At 37.8% G+C, this 19,953-nt stretch overlaps 1 protein-coding gene across 8 annotated transcripts in view; it reads right to left on the bottom strand.

Moving 5' to 3' along the window:
* TCF12 (transcription factor 12) overlaps positions 1 to 19,953 on the bottom strand; it is a 357,906-nt gene that overhangs the window by 14,574 nt on the left and 323,379 nt on the right. For 6 of the 8 annotated variants that reach the window (XM_004374600.2, XM_023729662.1, XM_023729664.1 and 3 more), the window contains 4 exons: positions 18,518 to 18,591; positions 16,483 to 16,689; positions 8,192 to 8,306; positions 7,064 to 7,226 (listed from right to left, as the gene is read on the bottom strand). In XM_004374600.2, coding sequence (XP_004374657.1) covers positions 7,064 to 7,226; positions 8,192 to 8,306; positions 16,483 to 16,689; positions 18,518 to 18,591 — 559 coding nt within the window. Of the gene's footprint in view, positions 1 to 7,063; positions 7,227 to 8,191; positions 8,307 to 16,482; positions 16,690 to 17,454; positions 17,527 to 18,517; positions 18,592 to 19,953 lie in introns of all 8 variants that reach the window. The other 2 variants (XM_004374599.2, XM_023729663.1) reach the window with 2 other exon arrangements.

Genomic DNA, 19,953 nt, shown 5'->3' with positions numbered 1-19,953 from the left:
CAAAAACCCCACAAACACACGTTGCAGGAAATACTTCGGGACGGGTGAACATGTTAAAAAATACATTTTTAAATGAAAAAAAAAAAAAAGAAAAAAAAGTTATGTCCAGTTTAATATGTAGTGATGGAAAAAGAAGGTATTCCTCAAAATGTAAACATTGGTCCACCGGACTGAGTCCAGTACAGCTAGATGGTGCCCGGCTACCACCACTGACTGCTCTGACCGGGATCACAACAGAGGGTTCTGGACAGAGCTGGAGAAGGATGTAGAATAAAATTCTAACTCACACAAAAAAAACCAGATTTACTGGCCTAAAGGAGACTGGAGAAACCCTGAGTGTGTGGCCCCCAGACACCCTTTTAGCTCAGTGGTGAAGTCATTTCCGAGGTTCACCATTCAGCCGGGGAGTGGACAGCCCCATAAAACCAAATGGTACTAATGAGGCACAGCAGTCCAGGGACAAGGACTAGAAGGCAGAAGGGGACAGGAAAGCTGGTGATAGGTAACCCAAGGTTGAGTAAGGATAGTGTTGATGTGTTGTGAGATTGTTAACCACTGTCATAGGGCAGCATGTGTACTGTTTAATGAGAAACTATTTTGTTCTGTAAACCTTCATCCAAAGCGAGAACAGCACAACTGGAAGAGCGTAGTCGATGTCACTGAACTGTGCATGTAGAAATTTTTGAAATGGTGTACCTTTGGCTATGTATATTTTCACCAAAAAAAAAAAAAAGGCGGAAAGGGGGGGGGGTGGCATGTCGTGGGGTTGTTAACCAATGTCATAAAACAATATGTGTACTACTGTTTCATGAGAAACTATTTGTTCTGTAAACCTTCACCTGAAGTACAATTAAAAAAAAAAAAAAAGTAAACTGGTTAATTCTGGGTGGTGGAATTTCTTGTGATTTTGTGTGTGTGTGCTTTTCTGTATTTTCCAAATTTCTATAATGAAAGTGGACTATTATGTAATTGGGAAAAAAAAAAAACAAAAAACCCACAAACCTTTGAGGGAGATGCTTTGGAATAACTTTTAGAAAGTTATATTTCTACTTCAGAAATAAACTACTTTACCTAGCAGAGGCTCTCAGAACCCTGAAGTAATGTGCAGAAAGAATGGAGGTTTTCACCACTTCTTTAATACCTTGAATAGTCTAATAAAGAATAAGTACACAACAGATTCTGAATAGAATCACATGCATGTATTCTTTTGATAATAGAGGACCACCAGCTCATTGATTTCAAAAGGACCTTAGAGATCATCCAGCCCAAAGATTTCCAAATGTGGTCAATCATCAAGGCCACTTAAAAAAAAAAATATAGCTTTCCAGGTTCCACTACCAGAGACGCTGATGGAATAAATTTGGGTCAGGGTCCAGGTATCTGTATTTCAAAGATATGTCCAGGGGTCTGGGCAGCGGAGTCGAGAACCACTACAAGACCCAGAAACATGAGAGACCTCACAAGGATTCTGACTCACAGCGACCCTAGAGGACAGAGTAGAACTGCCCCACATGGTTTCCAACAAGCAGCTGGTGGATTCAAACTGCTGACCTTTTGGTTAGCAGTAAAGCTCTTAACCACTGTGCCACCAGGGCTCCCAAACCTACACCACAAATCTAAAATTACCACCCTCATAACAGCCAATATGGTGCCTTATTGAGTGCTTACTGTATGCGAAACAGTGCGCAAAGGACTGTACATGAGTCACCTTCAGTTCTTCTCACAGCAACTGTATGATTACCAGCTGCCGTCCGGTCGACTCGGACTCATGGAGACTCCATGTGTGTCAGAGGAGAAGTGTGCTCCACAGGGTTTTCAATGGCTGATTTTTTGGAAGTAGACTATCAGGCCTTTCTTCCAAGAACTGTATGATAGGAAGTGATGTAAGTCCCTTTTTACAAAGGAAGGAATTGAGGCTCAGAGAGCTCTGACAACCTGCCCAGGGTCACTTAACTAGTATGTGATGCTTGCTGTTAGTTGCTGTCAAATTGGTTCCAACTCATGGTGAGCCCATGTGTGCAGAATGGAACTGCTCTATAGGGTTTTCAAGCCTGTGACCTTTCAGAAGCAGACTGCCAGGCCTGTCTTCTGAAGTGCCTCTAGGTGGGCTTGAACCACCAGCTTTTGGCTAGTAGTTGAGAGCTTAACCATCTGTGCCATTCAGGAATAAAACCCAAGTTAGCCTCACTTTGTCCAAAGACCATATATATGTATATACATATATACATATATATATTTTAAATATTTTGTTTTCGGTGAAAGTTTACACAGCAAATGAGGTTCTCATTTAACAAATTCTACACAAATTATTTAAAATTAGGCTCCCATTTAAAAGTTTCTACAAAAATTGCTCAATTATATTGGTTACATTTTTCACACTGTGTCAACATTCTCGTTATTTCTGTTCTGGTTGTTCCATTTCCAGTAATCTAGTTTCCCTGCCCCATTACCTTCTCATCTTTGCTTTAGAGTAACTGTTGACCATTTAGTCTCATACAGAGGATTTTTTAAAGGAGAGCGGTACTCATGGGTGATATTCTTTATTTTAGAAGCCAATCTGTTATTTAGCTAAAAGGTGACCTCAGGGAGTAGTTTCTGTTCAAAGTTTAAAGAGTATCTCAGGGAGATAGCCTTGGCGAGTCCTTTAAGTCTCATGCAGTCCAGTTAAGTGTGGACTGTTCAAGAATTTGAGTTCTGCTCCACATTCTCCTTCCATTCTATCAGGATCCATCTATTGTGACCCTGATCAGAAGGGCTGATAGTGTACGGCAGGCACCATCTAGTTCTTCTGGTCTCAGGGTAGATGAGGCCAAGGTCTGTGCAGACTCAGTCCTGAAGACGATTTTCTTTTCTGAGTCTTTGGTTTCCATCTTTTTCTTTTGCTCCAGATGAACACAGACCAATAGTTACATCTTAGATGGCTGCTCACAAATTTTTAAGATCCCAGATACTACTCACCAAGCTAGATCTACAACATAAACTTTATGAACTATATTACGTCAACTGACCGAGTTGTCCCATGAGACTATGGTCCTAAGCCAAAGGCCATGTTCTTTACCTATATTACACTGCCTCTCAATTTCTGATAACCTATATAAACCATGGCCTGTGGGTTGGCCACTGTTTTTATAAATGAAATTTTATTGGAACACAGTCATGCCCATTCGTTTAATATATTATCTTTGGTAGCTTTTGTGATAATGGCAGAGAGAGTTCAATAGTTGTGACAGACGATATGGACCACAAAACCTAAAATATTTACTATCTGCCCCTTTCCGAAAAAGCCCTGGTGGTGCAGTGGTTAAAGCACTTGTTTGCCAACCGAAAGGTCAGCGGTTCCAACCCACCAGCCGCTGTGCGTGAGAAAGATGTGGCAGTCTGCTTCTGTAAGGATTAGAGTCTTGGAAACGCTATGGGGCAGTTCTACTTTGTCCTATAGGGTTGCTATGAGTCAGAATCAGCTCGATGGCAGTGGGTTTGCTGTTTTTGGTTTTTGGCTCCTTCACAGCAGAAGTCTGCTGACCCCTGACCTACAAGATAAGAAGATGAATGAGGAGGAAAGATGAAGTAAGTTTTGGCACTTAGAACACTGCAAATTCTTTTCCTTAAAATTGTACTTGAATAATAAAACTAAGAAATAAATAAGATGCCTCAAACGAATGGTCTCTGGATTCTCTGTCCTACTTTTTACTTCCTCATGCCCCTACACAGTGAAGTACAATGCGTATTAAAATGACAGCAGTAGGATCTTAAGATTTCTTTTTTCCCAACAGAAATGTCCAGGTGAGAGAATGTCAAAAGGCAAAAGACACCTTTTAAGTATATAAATGACAGCAAAGACCATGCTGGTTCTTTTAGTTATATCTACAAAATAACTGTAATGTTTTTGTACCATAATTTAGCACAAAGAACAATGTTTTATAAATTAATATATACATGTGATATATATTACTGATAAATGGATATATCAAGAGATAATAGGATGTACCACAAATATACCAAATCATCTAATTTTAACACAAAGTCCAAAGGAAGAATCTGGAAGTCATCTGAAAGTAATGTACTACTTGTCTATATCCATACGTCAAAGCAAGGTCAAGCCCAACTTCTGGGAAATCTTCCCTGACATTAGCCCATCCGGATGTCTTCCTTTTCCATGTTGTTGTTGTTGTTAGATGCTGTTGAGCTGGTTCCGACTCACAGCGACCCTATGTATGACAGAACAAAACACTGCCCGGTCCTTTGCCATCCTCACAATCTTCGTCATGCTCGAGCCCACTGTTGCGGCCACTGTGTCAATCCATCTCGTTGAAGGTCTTCCTCTTTTTCGCTGACCCTCTACTTTACACCAAGCATGATGTCCTTCTCCAGGGACTGATCCCTCCTGATAACATGTCCAAAGTATGTGAGATGAAGTCTCGTCATCCTTGCTTCTAAGGAGCATTCTGGCTATACTTCTTCCAAGACAGATTTTTTCGTTCTTCTGGCAGTCCATAGTATATTCAATATTCTTCACCAGCACCATAATTCAAAGGTATCAATTCTTCTTCGGTTTCCTTATTCATTATGTAGCCTTTGTATACCATGGCTTGAGTCAGGCACATCTTAATCCTTAAGGTGATATCTTTGCTTTTTAACACTTTGAAGAGGTCTTTTGCAACAGATTTGTCTAATGCAATATGTCACTTGATTTCTTGACTGCTGCTTCCATGGGCACTGACTGTGAATCCAAGTAAAATAAAATCCTTAAGAACTTCAATCTTTTCTCTGTTTATCATGATGTTGCTTATTGGTCCAGTTGGGAGGATTTCTGTGTTATGTTGAGGTGTAATCCACACTGAAGGCTGTAGTCTTTATGAGTAAGTGCTTCAAGTCTTCTTCACTTTCAGCAAGTAAGGTTGTGTCATCTGCATATTCCAAGTTGTTAATGAGTCTTCCTCTAATCCTGATGATACGCTGTTCTTTATATAGTCCAGCTTCTCAAATTACTTGCTCAGCATACAAACTGAATAAGTATGGTGAAAGTATACAACCCCGATACACACTTTTTGTGATGTTAAACCATGCACAGTGGTTAGGCGTTTGGTTGCTAACAAAAAGGTCAGCAGTTCAAATCCACCAGCTGCTCACTGGAAATCCTATGGGGCAGTTCTACTCTGCCCTACAGGGTCGCTATGAGTCAGAATCGAGTCGACATCAACGGGTTTGGTTTTGGTTAGCGTCTCCTTATTCTGTTCGAATGACTGCCTCTTGGTCTATGTACAGGTTCTGTATGACCACAAGTAAGTGTTCTGGAATTCCCATTCTTTGCAATGTTATCCATTATTTCTTATGATTCACACAGTCGAATGCCTTTGCCTAGTCAATGAAACACAAGTAAACACCTTTCTGGTATTCTCTGCTTGCAGCCAAGATCCATCTAACACCAGCAATGATATCCCTGGTTCCACATCCTCTTCTAAATCCTGCTTGAATTTCTGGCAGTTCCCTGTCAATGTACTGCTGCAACCACTTTTGAATTACCTCCAGCCAAATTTTACTTGCATGATTTTAATGAAATTGTTCCATGATTTCCACACTCTGTTGGATCACCTTTCTTTGGAATGGGCACATATATGGATCTCTTCCAGTTGGGTGGCCAAGTAGCTGTCTTCCAAATTTCTTGGCACAGACGAGTGAGCACTTTCAGCGCTGCATCTGTTCACTGAAACATCTCAATTGATATTCCGCAATTCCTGGAGCCTTGTTTTTCGCCATTCCCATCAGTGCAGCTTGGACTTCTTCCTTCAGTGCCATCAGTTCTTGATCATATGCTACCTTCTGAAATGGTTGAACTTTGACCAATTCTTTTTGGTACAGTGCCTCTGTGTATTCCTTCCATCTTCTTTTGATGCTTCTTGCATCATTTAGTATTTTGCCCATAAAATCCTTCAAAATTGCAACCCGAGACTTGAATTTTTTCTTCACTTCTCTCAGCTTAAGAAATGCTGAGCGTGTTCTTCTCTTTTGGTTTTCTAACTTCAGGTCTTTGCATGTTTATTTAATACTTCACTTTGTCTTCTCGAGCTGCCCTTTGAAATCTCCTGTTCAGCTTTTTTACTTCATCATTTCTTCCATTTGCTTTAGCTGTTCTACATTCAAGAGCAAGCTTCAGTATCTCTTCTGACATCCATTTTGGTCATGTGTTCAATGTGTCTGTTAAAGCTATTCTTGAGATGGTCTATAAATTAATTCAGGTGGAATGTACTGAAGGTCGTACTTTGGCTCTAGTGGGCTTATTTTAATTTTCTTCAGCTTCAATTTGAATCTGTATCTGAGCAGTTGATTGTCTGTTCCGCAGTCGGCCCCGGTCTTGTTCTGCCTGATGATACTGAGGTTCTCCATCATCTCTTTCACAAATGTAGTCGATTTGATTCCTGTGTATTCCATCCATCTTTTCAAATTATTGTTTAAACCAAGAATTGGCAAATGCAAATCTGCTGTCGCAGCGAGAAAGCTGCCACAGAAAACACATAATTGAATGGGGGGTAGCTGTATTCCAATAAAGCTTTATTTAAAGAAACAGACAATGGGCTGTAGTTTGCCGACACCTGGTTTGAATCATATAATAGTTCTACCACATACTTAGGCTTAAATTAGCATGTCCAAATATTTATTGATTCAATAAATCTAAATGTCTGCACCACACACTTTAACTTGTTTTAGCGATTTTGTCCTCTAATTGTTTTACCTTCAGAGACTGTAAGAAATCAGGGCAGAGACATAATTCTTTTTTATGTGTAGGCCCTAAAATGGTATGATATAATGCAAGACATAATTTTGAAATCAGATAAATCTGGGTTTGTATCTCATTCAATACCTGGGCAAATTATTAAATTCTTTATATGCCAGAGTTTTTTCATATGCCTGCCTTTTAAGGATGCTGTGAGGATTAAATAATAGACATAAAATCCCAACAGAGTGTGTAGTACATGGTTGGCATTTAACAATTGCGTGACAATTCTCCAAGTATTTACACCCATGGCGAATGAGTGAGATTTAACACCAGGATGGTGACAAATACCTTGTTCTTCCTCTAGATGAAACTTTGATATCTTTTTGGGAGGATTCATCATCCGACTTCATGTCATCTGACGAGGGGAGCTCATGAAGGTTTTCATCCTTCTCTTTGTTTTCAGTCTTGATTTCTGCGGGAACAACAGTTCCAGACTGACTTTGCAAGCCACCTAACAAAAGAGTCCAATGAAACACAAACTAAGTGGCCAGATTCATTTAGGAATTACAGAAAGACTGTCAAACTTCTAGTTGGTGCATATCCTTAGCCGTTACACCAGATTCATTCAGGAATTACAGCAAGACTGTCAAACTTCTAGATGGTGCATATCCTTAGCTGTTACAGGGCCATCACAGAAATCTGAAGATGCTGGAAAGCATACTATTCAGAGCCGGCAAGAATACCCACAAAATTTCAAGAAAGTCATTTCGTAGCTTCTGTATTTAGAAGAACAAGCCTGACCATGACGGCCTGTCTAATGCTCAGTTCCAGGCACTACCTAACAGTTGAACAAAGTATGAGAAACTCAATACAATGTTTAGAAACTAACTTCTCAGACGCTGCCCGGGTAAAGGAAACAAGCCTAACCTTTTCCTGGATAAACACAATAAAATGGGAATCATGGTTAAAGGGAACTGGGAGAACTTTACTGTGGTCTTAGTGTTAGCTATGTATTTGTATATATTTATGTAAGCTCTAGGATAAGATTTATCAGTTTGCTTTTTATCAGAATTATCTGTCTCTCTAATCAGATTATAAGGTCCCAAAGAATGGCTACCATCCTTCAGAGCACTCAACATACTCAGAAATATCTTTCTCATTGCTGTCAAGACCATGAAGGCTCACTCGTGAGGGAAACTGATGAAGGAAGAAAGGCACCACACACACGCAGGAACAGGTAAGATGATGAATAAATAACAACAGCTAGCATGCAGTTTCATTCACTGATAAGCAGTCAAAGGGGCCAGCTGGAACCTTAACTACCTACTGCCTATTTCATGTGGTATCACTGCTTTTGAATTCCCGCAGCTGAGATAACTTGTGATTCACAGTTGTTGATTTGGTTGTGAGAAAGGTGGTGGTGTTTAAGTGCTCTCTCTGCCTGCATCACCCCTGAAAACCAAGCAATATCATTACCCCTATAATTTTCCTGTGATTTATGGTTCAGGTCCGTGCTTGAAGCAGTGACGGTACTGGACAGGACTGAATGATTGCCGTTGAGACTGACAGAGTCTTCCCGATGAGTTCCAACCTAGAATTAAAAAAAGAAAATGTTAGGTAGTTCAATTCTGTTCTTGGGTTTAACAGAGAGAACAGTATCACTCACCTGAATCTAGCAACCTTTTTTGGATGATACTTTTTTATTTTTTGGTGAGGAATTTCAAAAGACTTGATAGTAACAGTGCTTTTTAATCACACCAAAATGTTATTTTTTTTAAATATGAAAATTTAAAACTATATCTATTCCAAAGAGTTGTTGTAAAAGTACTCAGTATGAATTCCTCTCCAGTTAACAGAGATAAAATGCTCTATAAGCCATCAAGCAATCCTCATTATAGGGTGGTGTATAAATGATCTTACATAACCAATCTGAAAACCTATTCCACATAACAAAAAAAAACTAAACCCGTTGCCGCCCAGTTAATTCCAACTCATAGCAATCCTAGATGACAGAGTAGAACTGCCCCATAGGATTTCCAAGGCTGTAATCTTTACAGGAGCAGACTGCTGTATCTTTCTCCAGTGGAGTTACTGCTGGGTTTCAACCACCAACCTTTCACACTGTCACACCAGGACTCCTTTATTCCAAATCCAAAAAAAAAACCCAAACCAAACCCCATGCTGTCGAGTTGATTCCGACTCATATCGACCCTACAGGACAGAGTAGAACTGTCCCATAGGGTTTCCAAGGAGCAGCTGGTGGATTTGAACTGCTGACCTTCTGGTTAGCTGCCGACTTAACCACTGTGCTACCAGGGCTCCTTATTCCATATAAACCAAAACCAAACCCACCACCATCGAGTCAATTCTGAATCACAGTGACCCAATAGGACAGAGAAGAACCGCCCCATAGGGTTTCCAAGGAGCGGCTGGTGGATTCAAACTGCTGACCTTTTAGTTAGCAGCCTGAGCTCTTAGCCACTTAAATTTAACAAAATACTGCTATATTCCAGGTAACAACAGTACTTATCTACACTGTGGCATCCCCTCCCCTCCTCACCTATACAAACTACACCGTGTCTTGTCTATTCTTCTTCTGCCTCCTCTCAAAAATTGTAAAACAGTGGCAAAAGCAAAAAAAATTAAAATAACTGAAGACAAGTTCTGCATTGCCAGGCAACAAATATGCCATAGAGTTTATTCTGAGCTTTAATCAAACTCACACACCAAACAGTTAACTTGAGAAGGTCAAACACACAACCACTACCAAGTCTTCAGCTATTGCAGCGTTTTCAGAAAAACTGCTCAGACGAAGCTTTTTATTACAACGGCAGCGGTCGAGTCTACTAGAAGATGAAGGCTTTAATTAAATAGGTTTATTGCCTGCAGTTATACATGAGAACCACCATTTTTCAATAAACCCTTCAATCCTAGTAAACTGCCAAGCCCTGAATCCCTCTTAATTAATGTAGCTTTTAACTTTCATGTCTCAGTACGGATTTTACCTTAAAAGATATAAATACCCCAGTGCAAGTTTATCCTTTGGTTTCTTGTCAGCTAAACCAAAGTATAAAAGCAACCAAAGCAAAGTTTTAGGAAATGCAGGTTATTTGGTAGTGGATGTAATTAGAATATCCTGGGCCTTCCGCCACACTTGGAGAGGACTATCTGTCCTCCACCTGTATTCTTTATCTTTAATGTATTTAGAAGCCCACTTAATGTGCTCCACAGATAATTTTAAAATCACTGTGGAGAATACATGTGTCACCGTTCCCTTGGATAACCAAGCATCGACTCTACCCTTTTTCTACTCTGCACACGTGCTACTCCATTAGAATTAGAAAATCTTAAAAGCTGAGAAGGGATCGCAGGAAGTATGGCTCACTTCCACCGTCCTTGCCACCCCCGAAACTTTCCATAAGCCTTTAGATTCCACCCCACCAAAAAAAAAAAAAAAAGACCCTGAGAAAAACCTAAAAAATTAAATCCAACAAAGGCAAGCACTAGTGCAGGAGTGGACTGGGAAAACTGTCTTCAAGGGAGAAATGACTTCTTCAGTGTTTCATGAAACCCTGCCTCAAGGGCGTCCTGGTCACATTTATTCTCAGCACAGGAGAGGTGCCTCCCTTCTAGCTATAAACTACTCAATTTTCTGAGACGAAGGTCAGTTCAAAAACCCATTAAAAAATAGATGGGGTATAAACAATATATAGCTGCAAATTCTTCGGAATCTTAGAAGCCTAGGCTTATACTGAAGAAAGAATATCATTAGAACAATTCTGACTGGCCAGGGAAATTGCTGCAGTATAGAGTAAAAGCTGAGATTTCTCTATGTCTGTGTTTATAATAATCTGGGCGTAAAACTTAAAGGATTCCTATGATCTTTGGTAATATGTGCTAAATCTAGTGTTGCCTAGTATTTTAAACTATCCCATGAAGTAACTTAGTAGAACACAGCCTTCTAAAATTCAGACATGTATTTACTATGTATTACACAAGTGAAATTCATTTCACAGCTCTTAAGACACTACCATTGAGCTGAATTTTCACTCATTTAAGTGATGATGCATCTGCTGAATTCTGATTTTTTTATTTTGTTAGTATAAATTTTTGATTTCCTGAAGCTCAACTAGTAAAAATGTTCTATCACCTCCTTTTGATGAAAAGCTTGGCAGACACAGGATCATTAACTAAATGATGAATCTTAGAGATTTGCCTTTTCCCTTAAGGAAAATCAGAATGCTTGCTAAGTTTGTTTTGGGACATAATTGCTAGCAAATATTTCTGTTAACCTACATTATTGGATTCCAAAAAATTTTTTTAAATTGGCACACAGAGCAAAAATACACGCCTTTAAAAACGGCCTCAGACAAGCAGAAAGCTTGAAGTCTGGAGTTTTTCATCTTAATGAAGTTAGCAGAAACTTTTTCTTTGTAACTTGATTCCCCTAGCAAATGGCCCTCATATATTTTCCGGAGCGTTTGACTTTCACAGTTCTTATAGTTCTCTTTAACCCTTGCTCACCCTGGCTCCCACGTCCTCCCTTTAATCTCCAGCTCCACATTCAAACAACTCTGTCCACACACACAACAGGTGTATAAACAGTTCTTTGTCTGAGCCCAAGGCCTGTGGGGCCAGCCAGAGAGAACCCTGTTTTAATGGTTCATCTCGTTAGCATACAGCTGACAGGCTGCAGCTACTGGGGAGCAGCAGGGAAAGGCAAACCCCTCCGCTGGCTATGCTCTAAATTTCAATTATTATGAAGAGCTTCATTTCAGAATAAAAGGCCCATCCCATTCAATGACATCATCCTGAATCTTCACAATCTGCATACGGCCTTACTTTCGAGGGAGAACTCGACAAGAGACCTGTTTTCATTTAATTTGACCAACAGCTTTAGCACCACAATGGAAAAATGTTAAATCTAATTAGTTGATGAATAAGAGGTCTTGTGAATTAAGGGACAGACTGAAAAGGACTCAGTATGAATGTCTCTGATTTTGAATTCTATTCTAATAATTTGTTCCATTTGTACTATTCACTGAACTAATGATTTAAATTTATCAGTATTAATCTACAGACTGATTAAAGGATCTTTACGTGGTCCATTCCAAGGTATTTTGTTTTACCAGGAGTTTTATGGTAGAAACTTAGTAGTATTCCATTTGTTATAGTTCATTGTAAATGAGATTTCCGTAAAATATAGCCTCTATGGTTTCCAAACTTAAAAATTTTGTCATTTTGTACAATTTTGAACTATAAAAAGCAAAACAGTTATCTTTATATTCAGTTGAAACCTACATACTCAATTTCCGCAGCATACAGAGACAATCCATACTAACAAAATTAAATATTGTCTAAATGGAAGGTTGAAATGATTCCAAATTAATTTTGATTTAAGTGATAAAAGTGCTGAGGTAGTTTTAAATAAAAATATTACCCTATTTTGCCTGTTAGCCTTTAATAACTTAATCTTAAGTCTCTTAGAACTAAGAAAAACATAGTTTCTCTAATTGCTTTAGAATTCAGAAAACAGACACAATTTATACTTAAAAGATTCTATGAGGCAGTTTTAAATTCTGTGATTTAACTTTGTTTACACTGCTCTCATACAAAAACACTACATCTTCAACCACGGATTAAACAACAAAAACCCCAAGCAATACCAAAAAATAATTGAGAGACATGGCTGAATTAAATTTCCTCAGTACGTGTAACAATGAAATCAAACTAGTCATGGATAGAATGTTACCTTGTATCATAAATAAGAAACTTTTAAAGATCTGCATCAAGCTTCCATCAATACAAGAAGATTGTAATCGCACTTTGGTTTAAAGTTGAAATCACCGTCCGACTGAGGAATAACCGAGTACTTTCTGTAAGATAAAAGTGCTACCTGGGAGACAGCTATCTTGTTGGGCCCATAACTCAGACAGAGCAGCTATAAAGAGATGGGATGCACAGTAACTCTGCAGTGCCAAGGTGTCTTTATAATGCCTCAATGAAATGAATGATCTCATTCATTCTGTTTTCCACTTAATATCATCTTTTCTGTCAGTTTATTCGAAAAGTTTATTATTATACTAAATAAATGGAAGCAAATCGAAAGCCCAATGCTGATACTTCAATAGTTCTAAAAATTCTGATTTTATATTTTAAAATTTTAAAGATACATCATTATCAAATACTAATAAGAATGTTTTAACAAAAAACTCAAATTTTATATCTGCATTAAGCAATTATAGAAAAATACATAAAAATACTGAAAAGGAGTGAGAAATTAAGTAAATGAAAGTCTTAACCCTATTCAAAAATAAGAGCAGGTATAAGAACTATGCCTGGCTGGCTACACTAATTATACAAGAAGGAGTAGGGATTACTCATTTTCTAGTTTCTTCTTCTGATGTAACAATCTTCCGGGAAATTTAATTTTTGTGTGTCTATTAGATAACTATAATATGTCAAAAGCCTTCTGTGTTTGATACCTCATTTAATTCTAAACTCTGATGTTAATCAAATATATTCAGTTTAAAAAAAAACAGTCAAAAGCAAGTCTTTTTGTTATTGACTCCTATTAACATATATTTTGGGCAGGTGGCAGTCTTATTGACTTGTGTGAAATAGCAAAAAAAATTTATAGAACAATTTAAAATATAAGACAACTATTTGAACTACAAGGCAAGAAGGTGGAGCGCCTACGAATCAAGACTCAGCTGTGGATGATCACGGGGGCATAATCCAATTACAACTAAAAACACCGTGGAGAAAGGTTATCGATAACAAAAGCTATTTCCATGACCAAGGACAGAATTTTAGTTAACATGTCCATGTAGGATTTACGCCACGATAGTATACTTGTTATGCAAAAAGAAAGTATACAAGCTTCTGGAAAAAAAGAGAAGTAAAAAAGAAAAAAGAAAAATGATTCCACAATGTAAAATCAACGCATTTCTTAATTACGATCAGTTAGAACACATGGAGGCAAGAGGGGACAAAAAAAGCAGAAGACTGATTAACTCTTGATGATGGCTGGCAATGGTTATAGCAATGTGTCCCCAATATCACACACCCTCCAAGAATAGGAAAAGAGATTCTGAGCATATAAGCAAGATGAAGGACTCCTGGTGGTAAAGTTGGAAGTCCTCAGACACGGTAAGCGCCACCAGGATAAGATGAGTCTTCCTCAACAGCTTGTCTAACGTTATCTGGGAGCGTCTCGGGCAGACTGCGTGGTCTTCGTTTCATTCTGCCCTCTGGTCTTTTTGCTGAAGTTGTGAACTGAGGACCCACAGCAAAAAACTCATTTCTGAAGAAGGGGAGATGAATACTGACTCACTTAATGGTGTCAGATTTTGCCAGCTGATAGCTTTATATCTCAAAGGTAGAACTCCACCTTTGGAAAGTACTCATGATTATGTCGGGATGGGGTGGAGAGAGTCGATGGTGTCTGGCAGATTTTCAGCAGCTCTGTGCTGTCTGAGGTTATAAGGATGAAGAGAAGGCCTTACTAGGCAGACGGAACAAGAACTTGAGCTTAGCTGCTGTGGCACGGATGCTGCTGCTCAGACTCAGCCAGAGTCATCTCAGGTTGCAGAAGACCCTTTATTCTAGACCACTCTGAGATTTTTCTTTTTTAAAGAATATCTTTGGCAGAGCTTTTGTGGATGTTCTGAAGTAGGCAACACATTTCTAGAGAATATAGTGGGAGCTACTTTATTAACTGGAGTCCCTGGGTGGTTGCAAATGGTTAATGCGCTCAACTGCCAGTGAAAGTCTGGAGACTGGAGTCCACCCAGAGGTGGCTTGGAAGAAAGGCCTGGCAATCTACTTCTAAAAAAATCAGCCACTGAAAACTGTATGGAGCACAGTTCTACTTTGACACATATGGGGGTCAACCATGAGTCGGACTTGCCTTGACAGAAACTTTTTAACTTTCTTATTTAAAAGTTTTAGGATGATATCTAATGAAACAATTTATCCCTCTGCTAGTCCCTTTAAAATGCTTGAGGCTTCTACATGGTTTAGGAGCACTGGATATTTGAAAAATCTCTTTTCCTGTCAAGGTGTACCCAAAGTTGGTAAAGACAACCTCTCAAAGACTGAAGTTCAATTTTATACAAACTCCACATTTAGGTATATAAAATATTGTAGGCAAGAGGTTTATCAAACATTGTAGAAGACAAATTGGAATAGGAGCAGTGAGCTGGTAACAATGAAGAATTAAAAACAATTAATCAGAGGTGACAAATAAGAAAACTGCAGTTGAGATGAACTGAGAATTCGAGTACATTTACTTTCAAGTCATTCTTCTAAATAAGGATCCCGCTAGTGTAGCAAATAATTAATTTCCTGTTCTCCACTCATCTTTGCAACAAATGCCATCTGATGAGCCTTATCATACTATGAAAATGATTTTATTATCACTACTAAGAAATAACAACAAACCACCTTACATTTCTATGTGCTTTATAATGCACAAATGTTTTCATGTTTATTAGCTTGTAAATAGCAACAAAGACTAACGTAAAAGGAGCCTGAATTTCAAGATTTTTCTGACTTTTTCTTTTAAATTGGTTGTAAGATATACCGACATCTAATGTCAGCCAGGTTGCTGAAAACACTGTTGTTAGGAAACCTGGAAGCCCTGTTTGATGTTTACTTCAGTGGCTCCAACATGAACACAGATGGCTGTCTGACTCGTGAATGTGAGAATCTGGAACCAATCCTATTTTATAGACACCAGCCTTCAGCACTGGGCACCTAATTATTCTGATGATAGGTGAGTTTTGTCTCCATCACACGGCTTACAGCTAGGAGTCTGCTTCATAGAGAATATTTCACAGCATGCAACGAGCCTTAAAAAGCATGCCATAAACATGCAAACACGTGGTATCAGTTAAATCTGTTCAAAAAGCATTTTCTTCCTTTACAAGACAATTTGGATAAAAAATAATATAAGACATTCAAAATAGTTTTTTCTTTTTTATGTGCGTGGCTGTAGAAGTCTACTTTTTTTCCCCCTCTAAAGAATTACCATGTTTTTAAAAAGATGGACTGAATTATTTTATTCTCTTTGGGGATTAATCTAAAATTGCTTTTATTGTTACTTACATTACAGCTGTTCTAAAACTACCCCTCCATTTTTTCTTTATTTGGGAATAAAGTTTAAATTTGGACCTGTGCAAATTAGGGTTTCACATTCCTTCTGCTATTGAAGGTTGGTTCCAAATTACAATAAACAGTTTTCCTAGACCAGTATCCTTGAAATTCAGTCTTGCTTTACTGCTTTTACTATTCAGACTTCTTATACACCATTTCAAGAAAAAAAAAATGTTCTGCCAATTATTACACATCTGGAAAAAATCCAAGTATAAACTAAAATGTTCTCTGCAAAAAATGTCTGCTTTTTGCATATTGTCATCGTAGGATTTTCTGAGCCAATACAGAGCCAATACCCCGGCCCAAGACAGTGAAGAAAATTCTTTAAAGCTACTCTTTAACTTCTTTTTTTTTAAAAAAAAAAAAAAAAAAAAAAAAACCCTTTCCCCCAAAGAATCTGTAAGACACAAAACACTTGCAGGTGAGTTACCTACTACCTATTTTCACATGATCAAGGTACTTGGCCAAAATTAGAAGTAAAATGAGCATAGATTCTCTTGATTTAAAATTGCATACTTCCTTGGGGTTACTACAACTATGAAAAACATTTAGGACAACAGGCTTTAGGGATTATTTTAAAAAAGAAAGAAAAGAGAGCACTATTTCACCATTGAAGCTGATCGACTGCTTGAAACAAGGCTTGATCCTCCATAGTTTGAATTGAGGCTTCCAACTGGCGCATTATGGGATGGTCCCAATAAACTGTGTATATCACTGTGACCAGCAGGCAAACTGGTGGAAGGTCCCACAGCATGGTTCCGCAGCACATGGATGGCATCATCCAGTCTGTCTAAACGATCCTCCATTCGAGATTGCTGTAGGGATTGGAAAAAAACCAACAACAAAAAACATGGAGGTCATTGCTGATGCCTGTTAGATTCCTTAAACTGCTATGTTTCTACTTTGGGACACGTGGAAGATAGCAAGTGAAATGCGGTATCAAGTGGCTTCAAAAGCAATTGCCTACACTACAAACCCACAGAAGAAAGCTTCTCTGCAGACTACGCTAAATGAACAAAGCTTCAGAAACAAATGACCGCTTCGGAAAAGGAATTTACCAATCTACAATGAGGTTATTTCTTTTAGCTTCTATGAAAGATGAAGGCTCTGTCTGATACTCAGTTATAGTTGATAAAGGAGGACAACCTGTACTTTAATAGTGATCCTTCGAAATGATGGCAATTTGGGGAGGGGTCCTCAAATCCATCAAGTTCAAGTCGTAATTTTGTTTTAAGTGAATAAAACATACCTATCTTAAATTGTGAACACATTAAAATACGCTCTTGGACAAAACTTAGCAAACGACATTGTCCGTCTAGGGATAAACACATGCCCCCATACACATACATATTAGAATTTTAAAAATGAAAAGCACATGCCAGCAGAGCTCTTTTAAGAAGAATCACTCTCAACAATGTAAAAGAACAAAAGTCTATTCTTACATGCTGCTACAAAAACCGAAATGGTCAATTGTTCGATTTTAAAAGACTGAAGTCTGTACAGCTTGAGGATTTAAAATGGATAATGGGAAGTTTAATTAACTGAAACACAAAAAAGGCACCATCTAAAAGAAATAGTACCTCACAGACATCCTTTAAGAAGGACATTGCATCTTGCAAATGCTCGTGAAGTTGCTGCTCAACTCGATTTTTCTGGCAAAGTCAAGACAGAACAGGAGGCAAAGCACAGGTTAAGATTAACTCCAAAAGAGATGAGGAAATAGCTGATGTGCATGTCAGCATCAAATGTTAGTAAGTTAACGCAGAGACCTGCGAGATCTACCTGCATTAAGTTATGAGAAAGCTGGGACTTAGCAGCAAAGTTATAAGGTTAGCATCTAAACAGCACACACTTCTTATATTTGCTTACAAAATACGTGAGAAGAAACTTTTAATTTAAAATGTTCTGTTAGTCACAGAAAAAGAACTTTTTCATTTGCAACCTGGAACTATTGAATGATAAGCATAGCTTAGCATTCCATCAAATCATTCTTATTTTATTTTTAATTAAACTTTGTAATTCTGTGTTAGAAACATAAGCATAGTAAAGCAACAGTAGTTAACATTCAACCACAAATTCTTCACACTCAGTACCTAGTAAGGCTCCCTATGGTTTGTTAAGTAACATTTTTGCTTGTACAATTTGCATAATACATTCTTTGCTATAGGAAAATGGTATTCTTCATGACAAAAATAACTGCTATTATACTTTAAAATTTTAATGGAAATGTAGTAAACTATACAGAGTATCACTGCATGAGAGAGTAAAACACAACCATTTTGAATCACTAAATTAATTTTCTTGCCTTTTTTGGTCTTTTTAAAAAAGTTTTCCTCTTATCTGTAGACAGAAAAGTATAGAAAAATTCAGCTCTAGATTTTTCAAAGAAACAGAAATCCATGACAGAATTTTAATACCAGCTGTCTTGAGATCAGAAACGGGGTGTCCCAGAGAACAGATGGCAAAAGGCACACTGAATGTGTCCTATATTCTTCAACTAAATCGGGCCATTTGTTAGCAAAGAATTCGTGTGTAATGCTATCCTACTGTTTCTTCATTGTTACGCAAGATTTACTTTAAAAAAAAAAAACAAACCCAAACTGTCAGATAAACGTGACCTGTATGTTTCTAAGGGTTTCTTACCAGGGAGTGGAGTGAGTTTTCATAGCTTGGGGATGAAGGAGCTTGCCCTCCAGGTCTGGGCCACTGAGTGGTACCTGTTAAAACAAAACCCAAAAGCCCCCACACACCTGGGTTACCTCAGTCATCAAGGTTGAAAGTATTCAATAACTGGAAATAAATTTATGTGAAAATGTTTGTTCAGTCTTCAGCGTAGTACTGGCTACTTACAAGCCCAATAAAATGTAAAACTCTTTTTACACTATTTTGTAAAATACTTCAGGGAGTTGAGAAAAAACCTATACTTGATAACTACTTTTATGTTTGTATATTTTTCAGACACTGTCCATATGTATACATCTTGAGAAAATGTACTTATAATGTACATGATTTTGTATCATTTCCTGCTTTCACGGTTTTACACAGTTTTTATGACATGCTGTTAATGACTACATAATATGCTCCTGATTCTCTACATCATCATTTGCTTAACCACCATTATGTTACTGCTGAACATTTTGACTGCTTTCGATTTTCTGGCTGTTATGAATAACGGTATAGTAAATCTTTCCCCCACCCCTTTCTTGGGAATATGTCTTGAGGATCAGCAACGTTTCTGAATTAAAGGGGATGAACATATTTATGACCCTTGATTCACAAGGCTGCAATGCTCTACAAAATGGTCATAGTAACTTACACTACCTCTGGTGATGCCAGGGCACACCAATTTCAAATGACTGTAAATGCACACAGGATTATCTGTTAAAAAATTCCCCAACAAAACTTACACCAAAACGTATTATTTAATGCGGGAAGTATCATTAGAAAAACTTTTGGTGTTGTTTATTCTTCAACTTCAGAAAAGTAACAAGGATAAAAAAAAATAAAGAAAGTAGAAAGATAAAGAGAGGAGACAGAAAGTAAGAGTGGAAAGAATAAAAAGCATTTAAAAACATAAAGACGATAACACGAGAGGAAGGATTCACGCATCTGGGTGGTGAGGAAAATGGAGTGTTTGAATGGCCTTGCTTCATTCCAAAATTGCTTTAAAAGGACAAAGACGAACAACGGATCTAAAACCTTTACTAGTCCATGATTGTGTTTTTGAAAATATCAGTTATTTATAGAAAATATAAAGACCGTTCACTTTTTATATATATATATAAGCTTCAGTGAAAACCCGAATTGTATTAGAAACCTGGAGTTGGAAGTTGAAGGTTTACTTAACTTTTCTCACTTTTTGCAAAATGAAGTTTAAAACTGTTTTCCACTACAGCCTTTTGCTACAGGTCAATCTTGCCACATTTAGGAAGCTAATGTAAGACTGTAGTGCACTGTCACAAAAATTAAGGTAAATTAGACCTGTTCACTTAGCTGAATGCCATTTAATTACTAACTACCTAGTAATTATATTCATATCAATTACACATTTTACAAGTTAAAAAGTTGGATGTACATTT

This window comes from Trichechus manatus, unplaced genomic scaffold (assembly GCF_000243295.1).
Source record: "Trichechus manatus latirostris isolate Lorelei unplaced genomic scaffold, TriManLat1.0 scaffold00030, whole genome shotgun sequence".
Taxonomy (NCBI): Eukaryota; Metazoa; Chordata; class Mammalia; order Sirenia; family Trichechidae; genus Trichechus; species Trichechus manatus.
This window is presented reverse-complemented; position numbering and strand designations above follow the sequence as displayed.